We start from the raw sequence: 18,302 nt of genomic DNA, 5'->3' as shown, positions 1-18,302 counted from the left end.
GCCATCAAGGCTCAGGATCCAAAGGTTGCATTCTAAGTTTCTGAGCAGAGCTCAAATCACAGCAGGAATCTCGAGCAATGAGTAGGGAGAAGAAGAAATTAAGAAACCCAGTTTCGGCCAGGCGCAGTGGTTCACCCCTGTAATCCCAGCACTTTGGGAGGCCGAGGCGGGTGAATCACCTGAGGTAAGGAGTTCGAGACCAGCCTGGCTAACATGGCGAAACCCCGACTCTACTAAAAATACAAAAATTGGCCGGACGTGGTGGCTCACGCCTGTAATCCCAGCACTTTGGGAGGTCGAGGCAGGCAGATCACGAGGTCAGGAGATCGAGACCACGGTGAAACCCTGTCTCTACTAAAAATACAAAAAATCAGCCGGGCGTGGTGGCGGGCGCCTGTAGTCCCAGCTGCTCGGGAGGCTGAGGCAGGAGAATGGCGTGAACCCGGGAGGCGGAGCTTGCAGTGGGCCGAGATCGCGCCACTGCACTCCAGCCTGGGGGACAGAGCCAAGACTCCGTCTCAAAAAAAAGAAAAAAGTACAAAAATTAGCCAGGCGTGGTGGCGGGCGCCTGTAATCCCAGCTACTCTGGAGGCTGAGGCAGGAGAATCACTTGAACCCAGGAGGCGGAGGTTGTAGTGAGCCGAGATCGGGCCACTGCACTCCTGCCTGGGTGACAGAGTGGGACTCCGTCTCAAAAAAAAGAAAAAAAAAAGCCAGTTTCATGGAATGGACTACCCACCCCTGAGGACAGAGTGAAGAGTGCTGCATGCCCAAGTACAGAAGCAATCAAGTGTTTTTATTCTGGACCTAGAGCAGCAAGAGTAATTTCAGAACCTACAGGTTAGTGTATAGATCCTGCTAGTGTTCTTTGTATCATAGCAGATTTTGCTATGGAATTAGGGGAAGGGCATTAGAACCTTCATTTCAAAGTAGCTCGAGAAAGTAGAGCCTAACCCTTTTTTGTCAGCATTGTTACTTAGAAGGTTCAGCTTCTGCATCTTTCTGTAATTGCCAGTTAAATTTTGTCCTGTTCCATAGCCTCAGACATAAGAGAACCAGGCAAGACAGTGACGAGGTCAATACAAATATATCACCTCTTCTTTCAGTAAGGCATGTCCTTATTAATTTTACTTTTCTGCAGAAGATTGTTTTCTCCTATCCTTATAACAAATTTCAAACTTGCAGTATAGTATATGCTTTCAGTGCTTGAATAGTGCACAAATGTGTTAATTTCGTTTTAAGTTCAGATCTTAGACGCTTGAGAGATATAAATATTTTAATTTTATTTACTTATTTGGCAAGCCAAACATGGAATTTTAAGGTTCATATGTATATATTATTTTTCTCTACAAAATGACTATTTTGTAAACTAATTATTATGGTGAATTTAAAACATACATAATAGTATGATGAACCTCCAGTTACTCATCATACAACCTTGCAGTGATAAACTTGTGGTAAATCCTGCCTCGTTGACATTCCATCCACTCTCTGTAACTACTATCTTGAAGTCAATTCCAGATAACATTTCATTATGGCTATTTTTTATGGAGATTTTCTTTCTGCTTCTGAAAGTAATACATGCTTATTATAAAAGAGGAAATTTAAAACTTGTCACAATCATCTAGTGAGAAATTTTAATTTTTGCCTTTTCTTATGTTACCTTATGCATGCTAATGTATACATGTAAATACACACAAAATATATATTATGTATAAAACTTTTCTGCATAATTGTATTAGGGAAAGGTCTAAGCTGCTATAAAAGCACCAAAATACAGTGATTTTAAGAACAAAGAAATTTATTTTTTACAGTACAGTTCTGAGGTAAGCAGACCAGGTTTTCAGGGTCGCTTTATGTGACATGTTTTTTCAGGGACCCATCTTCTGTCTTTACCATCTCCTCAGGTATGCCCTCCCTTCATGATCAGAGCTGTTGTTACAGGCTCTTTTCTGTTGCAATTTGTAGAAAGGGAAGAGTAAATGGACCTTAAAACACCAAGTATGCATTCATTTTCCATTAATGAGTACTCAGTCACATCGTCACCTCAAGCTACAAGAGAGACTGGGAAATTCAGTTCATAGTAAAAGACTTATGTGACTTGCTATAAAGCTCTATTACTATGGAATCTGGTGCAGTGCAATATTTTCTTTGTCCTCTTTATTTCCTCCCTTGTAGATACATGAACCTAGAGTCTTAGACTCAGGTTTGATTCATTTGGTAAGACTATAATTGGTGTTGAGTTCTTTCATCAAGATGAACATATTGTTTGATTGTTTTTTCTTTTTGTGGTATTGACATATCAGCTATTGACACTTAGTACCTAGATCCACTAATTCATAGATATAGGGATATTCCAATTGTGCATTTCATTTTCATTTATTATTTGTAATACATTTATAAAGAAATGGTTTCCTCATCTACTATTTGGTTACTGAGTACAGTTTGTATGTGTGTATGTGAGTCAATACACATTTTTTATTATTTATCAGTTTTCAAGATAACAAACTAGTTTCCTGTTATCCTCCAAAGTTATCTGATTGGTGTGTGGGGGGGGGGGGGGGGGGGGGGTGTGTGTATAGATAAATTATGAACTGATGGATTTAAATATTTTTAATGGGTTTCAGTCATTTTTTTTTGTAGTTTTCCTGTTTGAATCTCAAATTATGCCATCTTTTCTTCAGTGAGAGTCTTTTTGAGTTTGTTTTCAAGTCCTTTTGAGATGAGCCCAGTCGAATTTGATAGTTGCCTTGCTACCCAGTTTACAAGGTGTTAGACTTATTATCAGCCATTTTGGTAAGAAACTCTGCTTGCTTTTACTGGGAAATGATATTTCAAGACCATAATCAGAGATGCTCATTGCGGTATGGGTTGATCATTGTGAACAGAATTAGAAAATGAAGAAATGAAAAATATGTGTATAGGTGTGTGTCTATTCAACCTCTTCTGTATTGCATCCTGTATCTCTTTTCTTCCATACCAAATATCAGGTTCCCAAGGACAGAGGAGATGACAGAATTATAATATAACCACATTTACTCTATCCTGCCCAACACATGCAACAGTCTTAGAATAACATTACTAATAGTACCACCATCAGTGTAATTACCGAGAACAGTTTAAATTTCTTTTCATATGTTTTCCCCATTCTCCCCGTCTTTTAAAAATAGTAACATGATGTTAAATCTGAGACACCAGCATTATATACTGGATTTTTTAGCTTTTATACCTAGTTTAGTCTCAGTTCTGTAAGTATATATGTAATGTCCACCAGCAGTCCTTGTCCATGTCTCTCCTGTCATTTTTCTTTTCTGAGGCATGTTCTGAGGAATCATGTAGATTCCTCAGAAAGGTTTATGAGAATAATATTCTCCAGGTTTTTAAAATGTTGGTAATAATTTGTGCTTATTTTGCTTGAAAGTTAATTTTACTAGATAGAAAATCTTTAGCTTATATTTCTTTCTTGATGATGCTAAATACATTATTTTCTTTTGGCATAAAATGTTGCTGTCAAAAAGTCTGATGATAATCCAGTTTTTTTCCTTGTAAGTTACTTGTTCTTTTTCCCCCTAAATGCTGAAATAAATTTTCTTTTTATTTAAGGCCCAGAAATTTTAATAAGATAAGTCAATATTAGCCTCTCTAGGTCAGTATTTTCGAGTGTATGGTGTACTCTTTCAGTATTTATATTCTTCACTTGATCTTAGCCAAAAGGCCGAGAAGTGATTCTTTTTATATTCTTGAAAGTTTTATTGGATTAAGGTTTTTAATATTTGATCTATTCTCTTGCTTTGGTTTACTTTATCAAGAACTCCTATTATCTTGATCTCATCTTTGCTCCTCTTCAGTATTTCCACTTACTTTCAAATTATTTATTGAAAGTAAATTATTCCACTTTCAAATTTTTTTATTGAAAAAATTGTATCCTTTTTATTTACGTTTTGAGGCATTATTTGTTGTGTTTATTTACTCTTATACATCTTCTGTTTTGTTTTTATTTCTTAAATGATTTCTTTCATTGCAATCTTTTTTTGAGTTTTAAGACCTAATTATTGAGTTTTTAAGATAGTGATTTCTGTTGTTCTCTCATGCCTTATATCATTTTTTGTATGTGTTTCAGCTTATTTTGAAATAGAAAGTTAATTTTTTGACCTGTGCATGCATTTTTTTGGTATGATTTGTTGTTGTTTGTAAGGTTGCTATTCTACTTATTTGTTTTCTTCTGATAACTTTGGCATTTGACCTTGATACTTTTCTCTTGCTAATTTTTACATGGAAGTAGTTTTATGAAACTTTTAGAAGGACATGTTTTAGGGTAGCCATTCTAACTTCATAGAGATCCCTCTTATACTATTTTTGTGAAAAATGTAGTGGCTTGAGTTCTGAGGTTTCCTGGTTCTGTTTTCCTATTCTGCTTTTAGCTAGGCATTGTTTTCCTCTTTGTCTCTATTATCCTTAGTTTGTCCAATTTAAATTTCTTTCCCAGCAGTTTGTCCCATTAGAGCCCTCTCCTGGAAGGGAGCCCTGGTAGCTTATTTCCAGAGTCATAAGGGCTACCCTCCACTAGTCAGATCAGACCTTCTTAGTGCAAGGACCATTTACTCACCTCCTCTTGAAGGGTCAGAGCCCCTCTCACTTTCAAAGGCTGTTCTCAAATTAGCCTGTTAACTCTCCAGTGAATAACTGTTCCTTTTTTAGGGTTCTTATGTTCTGATATTCATTATTCATCCTGATGTTTCCCTCTAATTTCTCTTGCAGACACTGAAACGCTACTTATCTGATGGTAGTTTGTCCACACTCACTTCTATTTGGGGGTTGTGGGAATACCTTGTCACTTTGTATGGTTGTAAATATTTTTCATGGGTTTTGCTTTAATGTCTAATTGCTCTTTATGGTTTTATATGGAAATTCAGTGAGTTCAAAATTCTGCTACCACTGCCACCATCTTCTCAGAATCTTCTTTTATAATCTAAATCTGTTACCAGACTGGAGTGCAGTGGTGCAATCATGGCTCACTGTGGCCTCAACTTCCTGGACTCATGTGATCCTCCTGCCTCAGCCTCCCATGGAGCTGGGACCACAGGTGCACGCCATGATGTCCTGCTGATATTTTGTAGAGATGGGGTTTTTCCATGTTGCCCAGGTTGATCTCGAACTCCTGGGCTCAAGCGATCCACCCACCTCTGTCTCCGGAAGTGCTGGGATTACAGGTATGAGCCCCCGCACCCAACCTTTAATAAGGATTTTAATGACTATTACTTCTTCATAGAAATACACCGTAATTTACTAAACCACTCCCTCAATGTTGAAAACCCTTCTTTTTACGTGCTTTCCATCTTCAGAAACCATGTCAAAACTTTGTTCCTGTGTAACACTGTAGTTATTTTAATAGAAAGATAGATGATTATTACTCTTTTATCATCAAAAGGTGATCTCTCTCTTAGAAAAAGCAAAAGCATAATGCAAACCATTAAAAGTTAGTATGTAAAGACTTGAAATGTGTTTATAGAAAGGAACAGAAGAAACATCCAAAGTCACAGAAAACAAAACGCAGAGAAGTGGTCAAGCATACTAATACCAATATTTTAGTTAACTAATCAACAGATTTAGAAACAAAACAGGAACACCACATACTGGCAAACCACTTGTGGGGACATAAATTAATTCCCATTTTGATTATTCAGTTTGAGAGTACTTATCAAAAGTCTTAAAAATATGTGTAATCTGTTGCCCAGGTTTTTCATTTCTGTGATTTGATCATAAAGGAATAATTGACTATTTGTTTAAATTTGAGTTATAGGAATATTTTGTTGCACTATTTATGACATTGAAAAATTAAAAATTATCCAGATATCTAACAATAAGGCATTAGGCAAAATAGGTATATTCATGAAATGGAATAGCTTACATCTATTAGCTTATGTTGTAGGATATTATTATTATTATTATTATTATTTAATTTATTTATTATTATTATACTGTAAGTTGTAGGGTACATGTGCATAACGTGCAGGTTTGTTACATATGTATACTTGTGCCTTGTTGGTGTGCTGCACCCATCAACTCGTCATTTACATCAGGTATAACTCCCAATGCAATCCCTCCCCCCTCCCCCCTCCCCATGATAGGCCCCGGTGTGTGATGTTCCCCTTCCCGAGTCCAAGTGATCTCATTGTTCAGTTCCCACCTATGAGTGAGAACATGCGGTGTTTGGTTTTCTGTTCTTGTGATAGTTTGCTAAGAATGATGGTTTCCAGCTGCATCCACGTCCCTACAAAGGACACAAACTCATCCTTTTTTATGGCTGCATAGTATTCCATGGTGTATATGTGCCACATTTTCTTAATCCAGTCTGTCACTGATGGACATTTGGGTTGATTCCAAGTCTTTGCTATTGTGAATAGTGCTGCAATAAACATACGTGTGCATGTGTCTTTATAGCAGCATAATTTATAATCCTTTGGGTATATCCCCAGTAATGGGATGGCTGGGTCATATGGTACATCTAGTTCTAGATCCTTGAGGAATCGCCATACTGTTTTCCATAATGGTTGAACTAGTTTACAATCCCACCAACAGTGTAAAAGTGTTCCTCTCCAGCACCTCTTGTTTCCTGACTTTTTAATGATCGCCATTCTAACTGGTGTAAGATGGTATCTCATTGTGGTTTTGATTTGCATTTCTCTGATGGCCAGTGATGATGAGCATTTTTTCATGTGTCTGTTGGCTGTATGAATGTCTTCTTTTGAGAAATGTCTATTCATATCCTTTGCCCACTTTTTGATGGGGTTGTTTGTTTTTTTCTTGTAAATTTGTTTGAGTTCTTTGTAGGTTCTGGATATTAGCCCTTTGTCAGATGAGTAGATTGCAAAAATTTTCTCCCATTCTGTAGGTTGCCTGTTCACTCTGATGGTAGTTTCTTTTGCTGTGCAGAAGCTCTTTAGTTTAATGAGATCCCATTTGTCAATTTTGGCTTTTGCTGCTGTTGCTTTTGGTGTTTTAGACATGAAGTCTTTGCCCATGCCTATGTCCTGAATGGTATTACCTAGGTTTTCCTCTAGGATTTTTATGGTATTAGGTCTAACATTTAAGTCTCTAATCCATCTTGAATTAATTTTCGTATAAGGAGTAAGGAAAGGATCCAGTTTCAGCTTTCTCCTTATGGCTAGCCAATTTTCCCAGCACCATTTATTAAATAGGGAATCCTTTCCCCATTTCTTGTTTCTCTCAGGTTTGTCAAAGATCAGATAGCTGTAGATGTGTGGTATTATTTCTGAGGACTCTGTTCTGTTCCATTGGTCTATATCTCTGTTTTGGTACCAGTACCATGCTGTTTTGGTTACTGTAGCCTTGTAGTATAGTTTGAAGTCAGGTAGCGTGATGCCTCCAGCTTTGTTCTTTTGACTTAGGATTGTCTTGGAGATGCGGGCTCTTTTTTGGTTCCATATGAACTTTAAAGCAGTTTTTTCCAATTCTGTGAAGAAACTCATTGGTAGCTTGATGGGGATGGCATTGAATCTATAAATTACCTTGGGCAGTATGGCCATTTTCACGATATTGATTCTTCCTATCCATGAGCATGGTATGTTCTTCCATTTGTTTGTGTCCTCTTTGATTTCACTGAGCAGTGGTTTGTAGTTCTCCTTGAAGAGGTCCTTTACATCCCTTGTAAGTTGGATTCCTAGGTATTTGATTCTCTTTGAAGCAATTGTGAATGGAAGTTCATTCCTGATTTGGCTCTCTGTTTGTCTGTTACTGGTGTATAAGAATGCTTGTGATTTTTGCACATTAATTTTGTATCCTGAGACTTTGCTGAAGTTGCTTATCAGCTTAAGGAGATTTTGGGCCGAGACAATAGGGTTTTCTAAATATACAATCATGTCATCTGCAAACAGGGACAATTTGACTTCTTCTTTTCCTAACTGAATACCCTTGATTTCTTTCTCTTGCCTGATTGCCCTAGCCAGAACTTCCAACACTATGTTGAATAGGAGTGGTGAGAGAGGGCATCCCTGTCTTGTGCCAGTTTTCAAAGGGAATTTTTCCAGTTTTTGCCCATTCAGTATGATATTGGTTGTGGGTTTGTCATAAATAGCTCTTATTATTTTGAGGTACGTTCCATCAATACCGAATTTATTGAGCGTTTTTAGCATGAAGGGCTGTTGAATTTTGTCAAAAGCCTTTTCTGCATCTATTGAGATAATCATGTGGTTCTTGTCTTTGGTTCTGTTTATATGCTGGATTATGTTTATTGATTTGCGAATGTTGAACCAGCCTTGCATCCCAGGGATGAAGCCCACTTGATCATGGTGGATAAGCTTTTTGATGTGTTGCTGAATCCGGTTTGCCAGTATTTTATTGAGGATTTTTGCATCGATGTTCATCAGGGATATTGGTCTAAAATTCTCTTTTTTTGTTGTATCTCTGCCAGGCTTTGGTATCAGGGTGATGTTGGCCTCATAAAATGAGTTAGGGAGGATTCCCTCTTTTTCTATTGATTGGAATAGTTTCAGAAGGAATGGTACCAACTCCTCCTTGTACCTCTGGTAGAATTCAGCTGTGAATCCATCTGGTCCTGGACTTTTTTTGGTTGGTAGGCTATTAATTATTGCCTCAATTTCAGAGCCTGCTATTGGTCTATTCAGGGATTCAACTTCTTCCTGGTTTAGTCTTGGAAGAGTGTAAGTGTCCAGGAAATTATCCATTTCTTCTAGATTTTCCAGTTTATTTGCGTAGAGGTGTTTATAGTATTCTCTGATGGTAGTTTGTATTTCTGTGAGGTCAGTGGTGATATCCCCTTTATCATTTTTAATTGTGTCGATTTGATTCTTCTCTCTTTTCTTCTTTATTAGTCTTGCTAGTGGTCTGTCAATTTTGTTGATCTTTTCAAAAAACCAACTCCTGGATTCATTGATTTTTTGGAGGGTTTTTTGTGTCTCTATCTCCTTCAGTTCTGCTCTGGTCTTAGTTATTTCTTGCCTTCTGCTAGCTTTCGAACGTGTTTGCTCTTGCTTCTCTAGTTCTTTTAATTGCGATGTTAGAGTGTCAATTTTCGATCTTTCCTGCTTTCTCTTGTGGGCATTTAGTGCTATAAATTTCCCTCTACACACTGCTTTAAATGTGTCCCAGAGATTCTGGTATGTTGTATCTTTGTTCTCATTGGTTTCAAAGAACATCTTTATTTCTGCCTTCATTTCGTGATGTACCCAGTAGTCATTCAGGAGCAGGTTGTTCAGTTTCCATGTAGTTGAGCGGTTTTGATTGAATTTCTTAGTCCTGAGTTCTAGTTTGATTGCACTGTGGTCTGAGAGACAGTTTGTTATAATTTCTGTTCTTGTACATTTGCTGAGGAGTGCTTTACTTCCAGTTATGTGGTCAATTTTGGAGTAAGTACGATGTGGTGCTGAGAAGAATGTATATTCTGTTGATTTGGGGTGGAGAGTTCTATAGATGTCTATTAGGTCTGCTTGCTGCAGAGATGAGTTCAATTCCTGGATATCCTTGTTAACTTTCTGTCTCGTTGATCTGTCTAATGTTGACAGTGGAGTGTTGAAGTCTCCCATGATTATTGTATGGGAGTCTAAGTCTCTTTGTAAGTCTCTAAGGACTTGCTTTATGAATCTGGGTGCTCCTGTATTGGGTACATATATATTTAGGATAGTTAGCTCTTCCTGTTGAATTGATCCCTTTACCATTATGTAATGGCCTTCTTTGTCTCTTTTGATCTTTGATGGTTTAAAGTTTATTTTATCAGAGACTAGGATTGCAACCCCCGCTTTTTTTTGTTCTCCATTTGCTTGGTAAATCTTCCTCCATCCCTTTATTTTGAGCCTATGTATGTCTCTGCGTGTGAGATGGGTCTCCTGAATACAGCAGACTGATGGGTCTTGACTCTTTATCCAGTTTTCCAGTCTGTGTCTTTTAATTGGAGCATTTAGTCCATTTACATTTAAGGTTAAGATTGTTATGTGTGAACTTGATCCTGCCATTATGATATTAACTGGTTATTTTGCTCGTTAGTTGATGCAGTTTCTTTCTAGCCTCGATGGTCTTTACATTTTGGCATGTTTTTGAGGTGGCTGGTACCGGTTGTTCCTTTCCATGTTGAGTGCTTCCTTCAGGGTCTCTTGTAAGGCAGGCCTAGTGGTGACAAAATCTCTAAGCATTTGCTTATCTGTAAAGGATTTTATTTCTCCTTCACTTATGAAACTTAGTTTGGCTGGATATGAAATTCTGGGTTTAAAATTCTTTTCTTTAAGAATGTTGAATATTGGCCCCCACTCTCTTCTGGCTTGTAGAGTTTCTGCCGAGAGATCTGCTGTCAGTCTGATGGGCTTCCCTTTGTGGGGAACCCGACCTTTCTCTCTGGCTGCCCTTAAGATTTTTTCCTTCATTTCAACTTTGGGGAATCTGGCAATTATGTGTCTTGGAGTTGCTCTTCTCGAGGAGTATCTTTGTGGCGTTCTGTGTATTTCCTGGATTTGAATGTTGGCCTGCCCTACTAGGTTGGGGAAGTTCTCCTGGATGATATCCTGAAGAGTGTTTTCCAACTTGGTTCCATTTTCCCCCTCACTTTCCGGCACCCCAATCAGACGTAGATTTGGTCTTTTTACATAATCCCATACTTCTTGCAGGCTTTGTTCATTTCTTTTTCTTCTTTTTTCTTTTGGTTTCTCTTCTGGCTTCATTTCATTCATTTGATCCTCAATCGCTGATACTCTTTCTTCCAGTTGATCGAGTCGGTTACTGAAGCTTGTGCATTTGTCACGTATTTCTCGTGTCATGGTTTTCATCTCTTTCATTTCGTTTATGACCTTCTCTGCATTAATTACTCTAGCCATCAATTCTTCCACTTTTTTTTCAAGATTTTTAGTTTCTTTGCGCTGGGTACGTAATTCCTCCTTTAGCTCTGAGAAATTTGATGGACTGAAGCCTTCTTCTCTCATCTCGTCAAAGTCATTCTCCGTCCAGCTTTGATCCGTTGCTGGCGATGAGCTGCGCTCCTTTGCAGGGGGAGATGTGCTCTTATTTTTTGAATTTCCAGCTTTTCTGCCCTGCTTTTTCCCCATCTTTGTGGTTTTATCTGCCTCTGGTCTTTGATGATGGTGATGTACTGATGGGGTTTTGGTGTAGGTGTCCTTCCTGTTTGATAGTTTTCCTTCTAACAGTCAGGACCCTCAGCTGTAGGTTTGTTGGAGATTGCTTGAGGTCCACTCCAGATCCTGTTTGCCTGGGTATCAGCAGCAGAGGCTGCAGAAGATAGAATATTTCTGAACAGCGAGTGTACCTGTCTGATTCTTGCTTTGGAAGCTTCCTCTCAGGGGTGTACTCCACCCTGTGAGGTGTGGGGTGTCAGACTGCCCCTAGTGGGGGATGTCTCCCAGTTAGGCTACTCAGGGGTCAGAGACCCGCTTGAGCAGGGAGTCTGTCCCTTGTCAGATCTCAACCTCCGTGTTGGGAGATCCACTGCTCTCTTCAAAGCTGTCAGACAGAGCCGTTTGCGTCTGCAGAGGTGTCTGCTGCTTTGTTATTGTTTACTGTGCCCTGCCCCCAGAGGTGGAGTCTACAGAGACAGGCAGGTTTCCTTGAGCTGCTGTGAGCTCCACCCAGTTCGAGCTTCCTAGCAGCTTTGTTTACCTACTTAAGCCTCAGCAATGGCGGGCGCCCCTCCCCCAGCCTGGCTGCTGCCTTGCCGGTAGATCACAGACTGCTGTGATAGCAATGAGGGAGGCTCGTGGGTGTGGGACCCTCCCGGCCACGTGTGGGATATGATCTCCTGGTGTGCCTGTTTGCTCAAAGCGCAGTATTGGGGTGGGAGTTACCCGATTCTCCAGGTGTTGTGTGTCTCAGTTCCCCTGGCTAGGAAAAGGGATTCCCTTCCCCCTTGCGCTTCCCAGGTGAGGCGATGCCTCACCCTGCTTCAGCTCTCGCTGGTCGGGCTGCAGCAGCTGACCAGTACCCATCGTCCGGCACTCCCCAGTGAGATGAACCCAGTACCTCAATTGAAAATGCCGAAATCACCGGTCTTCTGTGTCGCTGGCGCTGGGAGTTGAAGACTGGAGCTGCTCCTATTCGGCCATCTTGCTCCGCCCCTCCTGTAGGATATTATTTAATGGAAAGAATATGTATCTATATCAAATATAGCAAATTTAAAAATTTTATAAATGGGATAACCTATTTTTAAAGAACTATATGTACAAAGAACGATATCTAGAAGAATATACTTGAAAACATTAGTTTTTTTCTAGTTATTAGAAATATTTTAATCTTAATTTTTATTTATGTATTTTTTGTATAATTAACACATTTTTGTGTTAAGAAAAAGTTTACTATTAAGTCAAACAAAAACATATGCTCATTTGTCTCTGGTTTGAGATTTTAAAAATGTTAACATTAATATGAATGCCTGATATATGTGGTTTTGTATGTGAATATGTGTGTAAAGGTGTTGTCTATAACAAAGGTATGATTCTTGATAGTTCTGGATAGATTCCAAGTTTTTGCATAGTGACTGCATTTGTGTATAAGTTTCCTTAGTGGTTTCTGTTAGATATGTAAATAACATTTATATACAACTGAAAATAGTATGATTTGGATCTTTCACAAAACTGAAGATATCATTTAGAATATTTCTTTTCCTTAGTGCAGTGATCAAATAACATGTCGGAGACTAGCCTGCCTGAGCAGCATGGCAGGAGGGAATATGTAGTAGTAAAAAACCTTGATCTTGTAAAGTCAGTGAGTCATGGTTTTGATCTTAAGCTTTGTGACCATGAGCATTATACCAAACTTCTTTGAGGTTTGCATCTGTAAACATCTGTGTTTGTTAACCATCTGTGAAATGTACACATACTACCACCTGCTTTATGGGATTGTGAAGATGATAGGAAATAATGTATGTACTTGATCCAGTCCTTTGCTAATCACATAGTAAGTGCTCAGTAAATGGTAGTATGGATGGTGCTTTCGTATATGACTTGCTTTGTTCCATATGTCTTTGGGAGATAATGAGAAGAGGGTTTTCTCCCCCTGCCACTCGCTGTGTTCTTTCTTTGAAAAGAAAAACCTGGGTTATTTTAAGTTTTTTATATGTGTGTACTTACTACTTAAATCATTGCTTTGCGTTAGTGCTACCGTATAAAGGTACAGTATACCATAGGCCTAGTTTATCAAAGAAAATAATTGCTTCTACAGTGAAAGAACATTTTCTTCGTTTGACTGTGGGGTTTTTGTTTTTTGTTGTTGCTTGTTTTTTGTTGGTAGGTTCATAATTTGGAAAGTGAGCACAATTCTATAGCTTAAACCTACTTCCAGCCGTATCTCTAAGGTAGTCAAGAATGTGGATTCCCTAATCACCCTGTCTGGGTTTAAATTTAGGCTCTGTCACTTTACTAGCTGCAATGTCACTCAGTCATGGTTTTGGCCTTCTAACTTTGAAAAAGTTAACTTTGTGTCCAAGTTTTCTCATAGTTAAAATGAGGATAATAAAAATATATACCTTCTAAGTATGTTCTAAGTATAGTTGTAAGGACGAGATGAATGATATTATATAAAGTACTTAGCTCAATGTATCTTGTGTAATAAGGGCTGAAAAATACTATTAGTTGTTATTACATTAACTCTCTTTTTACTTATCTAACACATACTTACTGAGTGTTTGCTATGTGCCAGGCACAGTTCTAGACATAGAAACATCAATGAATAAAACAGACAAAGTCATTGCCCTTGGGAAACTTATGTTTGAGGACGGAAATTGAAAATGAATATGTAATATTAGGCAGTGATGTGAAACAAGTTGTATGAAGAAACATAGAATAAGGAGATGGCAAATAATAGAGGATGTTAAGACTGAGCATTCATTTTGGTCAAGACCATGCAAATACCCAAGAGAATATTCTTGGCTAAGGGAAAAACATATAGAGCCCGGAGGCAGTAATGTTTCTGATGAATGTGGGGAACAACAAGAGGACCACTGTGGGTGTAGTTTTAGTGAAGAAAGAAGAGAATGGTAGATGAGATCAGAGAGATCAATGACTCAGCCTTGTGGGTCATGGTGAGCAATTTGGATTTACCCTAAGTGTAATGAGAATGTAAGTTTTGATAAAAGGAATGATGTGATTTGACTGTTGTTTTAAAAAAATAAGTGGCCATTTTTATAGAGAAAAGACCTGTGGGGTCAAATTAGAAACTGCGAGACCAGAGGCTATTGCAGTAATATAAATGAATGCTGATGGTGACTTAGAGCAGGTGAGGGTGTTAGGGAGAAGTGGTTGAATTGGGGATATATATGAAAGGAGAACTGATAGGATTTGCGCATGTATTGGATGTGAGCAATTATGCAAATGATGGTACCATTTACTGAAATAGAGAACACTCTCAGAAGAACAATTTGATGTATATAAGGAACATAAGAGTTTTGTTGTAGACATGTTATTTTTGAAATGCTGATTGTGGAAATGTTCCACCTAATTGGAGATTTTGAGGAGACTTTTTTTTTTAAGACAGTCTGGCTTTGTTGCCCAGGCTGGACTGCAGTGGCGTGATCTCGGCTCATTGCAACCTTCGCCTCCTGGGTTCAAGTGATTTTTCTGCCTCAGCCTCCCAGGTAGCTGGGATTACAGGTACGTACAGGCATATACCACCATGCCTGGCGAATTTTTGTATTTTTAGTAGAGACAGGAGTCTACCATGTTGGCCAGTATGGTCTCGAATTCCTGCCCTCAAGTGATCCTCCCACCTTGGCTTCCCAAAGTGCTGGGATTACAGGTGTGAGCCACTGTACCTGGCCGAGGAAGCTTTTTTTTTTTTTTTTTTGAGACCGAGTCTCGCTCTTGTTGCCCAGGGCGGAGTGCAATGGCGTGATCTCGGCTCCCCACAACCTCAGCCTCCCAGGTTCAAGCAATTCGAGGAGACATTTTTATGCAGGTGAATAGAGTTCAGGAGAGAGGTCAGAACTAGAGATAAAAATTTGAGAATTTTCTGTGTATGAATAATATTTCAAGTTACTGCATTAAATGAGTGAGTTTGGATAGAGAAGAAGAAAGCACTGAGTGTAGCTCTGGGATGCTTTAACATTTAGAGGTCAAGAAGAGAAAAATGACCCAGCAAAGAAGACTTAGAAGGAGCAGCCAGTGAGTTAGAAGGACAATGTGATATCAGGAAACCAAGTGAAGGAGGAGTCTCGGGTAGGAGGAAATGACCTATAGGACTAAAGTTGCAAGAAAAAGATAAGAACTGAACACTGGCCACTGGCGTTATTGACTTTGACAAGGAAAATTTGCAGATTGGTAAGGGTGGTAAGGGCAAAAGCTGGACTAAAATGAGTTTGGGAGTGAATGGGAGTGAAGGAAGTAGAGGCAAAATACACTTTGTTTCAACAAATTTTGGTATAAAAGGGTAGTAGCCAAATGGAGACATATGAACAAGAATCCTTTTGAGATGATTTAAATAGAAACAGGAAAACTGATTATCCGGATAAGAGGAGAAATAACCATAAAAATGCAAGACAAGGATTGGGATTCAGTGTATATTGGAGGACTTGCTCTTAGATAGGAACATGTGTTCATATATTACAACAGGAGGGAAGAGAGTGTACAAGCACATATACAGATTGTTTGACACATTTAGCTGTGGGAGTGTGTGGAAGCTCATCTGAATAATGCTATTTTCTTTAATCAAATATGATCATGAACTGAGAGATGGGGTTAGGAGATGAGGGATATTGGAGATTTAAGGAGAGAGTCTAAAATAATTTTTAGCAAGGCGAGTGTGTAGATTAACTAATGTAAGGTTGCTTGACTGCCTGGGAATACTAGAGGCCACTTGAGGTGTAATTTCATAAATTTAAAGTTTGTAATTATAGCCACATTAATCTTCTTCAGACATAGGCTCAGAATAGGGCAAGAGTTGGATTTAGGGTTGGGATTTTGCCATGCATGTATGAAAGAACAAAGGGGGAAAAGAATTGAGCTCAGGCAACAGAATGATTATAGTGATAGGCCATAAAATCTAAGATGGATAAGGAGGAGAACTTGACCAAACACTGCGTGCTCTCGCTGAACCAAAGCTATGCTGTCGATACCCACATTCCACTTTCTCATCTCTAGGATGTGTTTTCTGAGATGACCTCCTTTTTCCTTTCTGCAACCTTATCCACTCCCAGCCCAAACACATACTTACCTAATATCTGTATGTTCACATTTTATCCTTTCTTCAAGGGATAGCGAATATGGTGCTTCCTTCCTGAAGTTTCCCCCCCTTTCCCCCTAGTGAACAGTGATCCTGTTTCCGTCTTTGAGTTATTACAGCACTCTAAATCTCCGATTGACTTGGTATTATAGATGGCATTATAGTTTTGTGTATGTATTTTACCTTTCCTACTCTACTTGTGTGATATCATGGTAGGGATTATGTCCATGTATCCTTAGTATTAGGCACAACTGATATGCACTGAAGTGAAGTCAGTGGTGTAAAAATCTTAAAACAGTTTCTTCAACGTTTTCCAAAACAATTGTAGAAACCAGTGTATTACAGAGATTACTTTTAGTTTTATCAAATGTCTTATACTCACTGTAGTCTATAGCAATCCTATGTTATATTTAAAAAATCATTCTCATTATTATTATTTTATTTATTTATCTTGCAGGAGCATCTTTCCTTGAAGAAGTATATTATTGACATTGTGATTGAAAGTACAGCTCCAGCAGAGACTTTGAAAGATGGAGAAGAGCGGCAAAAAAATAAAAAAAAAGCCAAAAAGATAAAAGCCCGGATGAACTTCAGGTACCTTAAATACCCTTAAAAACAAAAGAAAAATTCTTAGTGATGTATCTTTTAATGTAAATCCAAGGAAGACAAAAAAGTTTAAAGTTGTTTGCTTCATGAAAGCCTTGGAAATAACACTGATGAGCCTAATTTATAGCCACTTTCCTTGATTGAGAAAGAAAACTGCATATCGATCTAAAGCCCTTGCTTTCACCTGTTAAGAGCTCTTCTTATAATTGGATGCCAAAGCTCTGCCAAACTTGTGCCTCCTCCAGCATACAATAGTATGTTTAAGTATGTGTAAACCAAGCCTATTTTTCTTTCCAACTATTGATTTTTAAATGAAGTATCAAAGAAAATCAATAGCAATCAACAAATAGAAGTCTACTGGCTGTAGTGTCAAATCCCATGACTAGGCTTAATCAATTTGGTTGCCTGTCACAACAAGAAAAAGTTCAAGAAATATCTTAAAATGGAAAGTGAGTTGTCAGACCTGTAGTTTATCATCAGCCTCCAAAGTGTCATCTGAAGATCGGACAGCTGTGTAGTACATCATTACCTCACAAGCTTTGAGTGTCATCTGATGACGGATGAGTCCGGTGGAGGACACAGAGATAGCTCTTCTTTAGTAGATAATCCTTTGCTGTTCGAGGGCAACTATTCTGAATATGTCCTTATACTTTTATTACTAAGTGTCTCAAAGATGGAGAAGCTTGACCCATGGAATTATAGGAATATAGAATGTACAATAATGGTGAATAGTGCAGTAGTTTCGGTGTTAAGATCATGATTGATCTAGGTGTCTATTTCAACTTACATAATCAGTGATAACTTCAGACTGCCCATTTAATCAAAGAATAGAAAAGGCTTTTTTGATTTTAGTGTTTGAAGTTAGTCCAGATTTCTCAGAATAGTTTTACGGTGTATTTTAGGGCATTATTGACCTTCGTTTCTAGTTTATGCTAAGAACTTGCAGACCTCCTGATACTTTTGAATGTTTTAAGGGCCTGTTCTTTGAACCTGTCTATTTTTAATGTTCACATTCCCTTGGTGATCACCCTGGTTCTGTGGCTATAAATACCTCTACTTGCCAATGATACCAATTTTATATCTTCAGCTTTACTCAAACTTAGTATATCCAAAACAAACCTGCTCTTTCCTCTTGCCACAAAAAACCTACCTCATTTCATAGTCTTCTCTATATCAGCAAATGAATACTTTATTCTAGTTGCTTAGGCCAAAACCACTGAAGTCATCCTTGATCTGTCTTTCTCCTACACCTCACATCCAATCTAACTGCAAATGTTAGCTTTGCTTTAAACATATATTCGGAATTTGACGACGTTTCTCTAACTTCATTGCTTTCCCTGATCCGAGCTTCAATCATCTCTTACCTGGATTGTTACAGTAGCCTTCTGACTAGTCTCCTTGTTTCTGCCCTTGTATATTCTAAACACTGCAACCACAGCGGACCTGTTAAAATGTAACTGAGAGCCTGTCACTGCTCTTGTCAAAACCTCAAGGGTTTTATAGTTCAG

The 18,302-nt window shown here is 38.5% G+C and overlaps 1 protein-coding gene across 2 annotated transcripts in view; it reads left to right on the top strand.

The window, feature by feature from the left end:
• Positions 1 to 18,302, top strand: part of SCAPER (S-phase cyclin A associated protein in the ER) — a 583,444-nt gene that overhangs the window by 245,119 nt on the left and 320,023 nt on the right. For both annotated transcript variants that reach the window (XM_025390645.1, XM_025390644.1), the window contains one exon: positions 16,646 to 16,782. In XM_025390645.1, coding sequence (XP_025246430.1) covers positions 16,646 to 16,782 — 137 coding nt within the window. The remainder of the gene's footprint in view (positions 1 to 16,645; positions 16,783 to 18,302) is intronic.

The sequence above is a fragment of the Theropithecus gelada genome, chromosome 7a (genome assembly GCF_003255815.1).
Source record: "Theropithecus gelada isolate Dixy chromosome 7a, Tgel_1.0, whole genome shotgun sequence".
NCBI classification, from domain to species: domain Eukaryota; kingdom Metazoa; phylum Chordata; class Mammalia; order Primates; family Cercopithecidae; genus Theropithecus; species Theropithecus gelada.
Note: the sequence above shows the minus strand (reverse complement) of the source record. Positions and strands in the feature narration are given on the sequence as shown.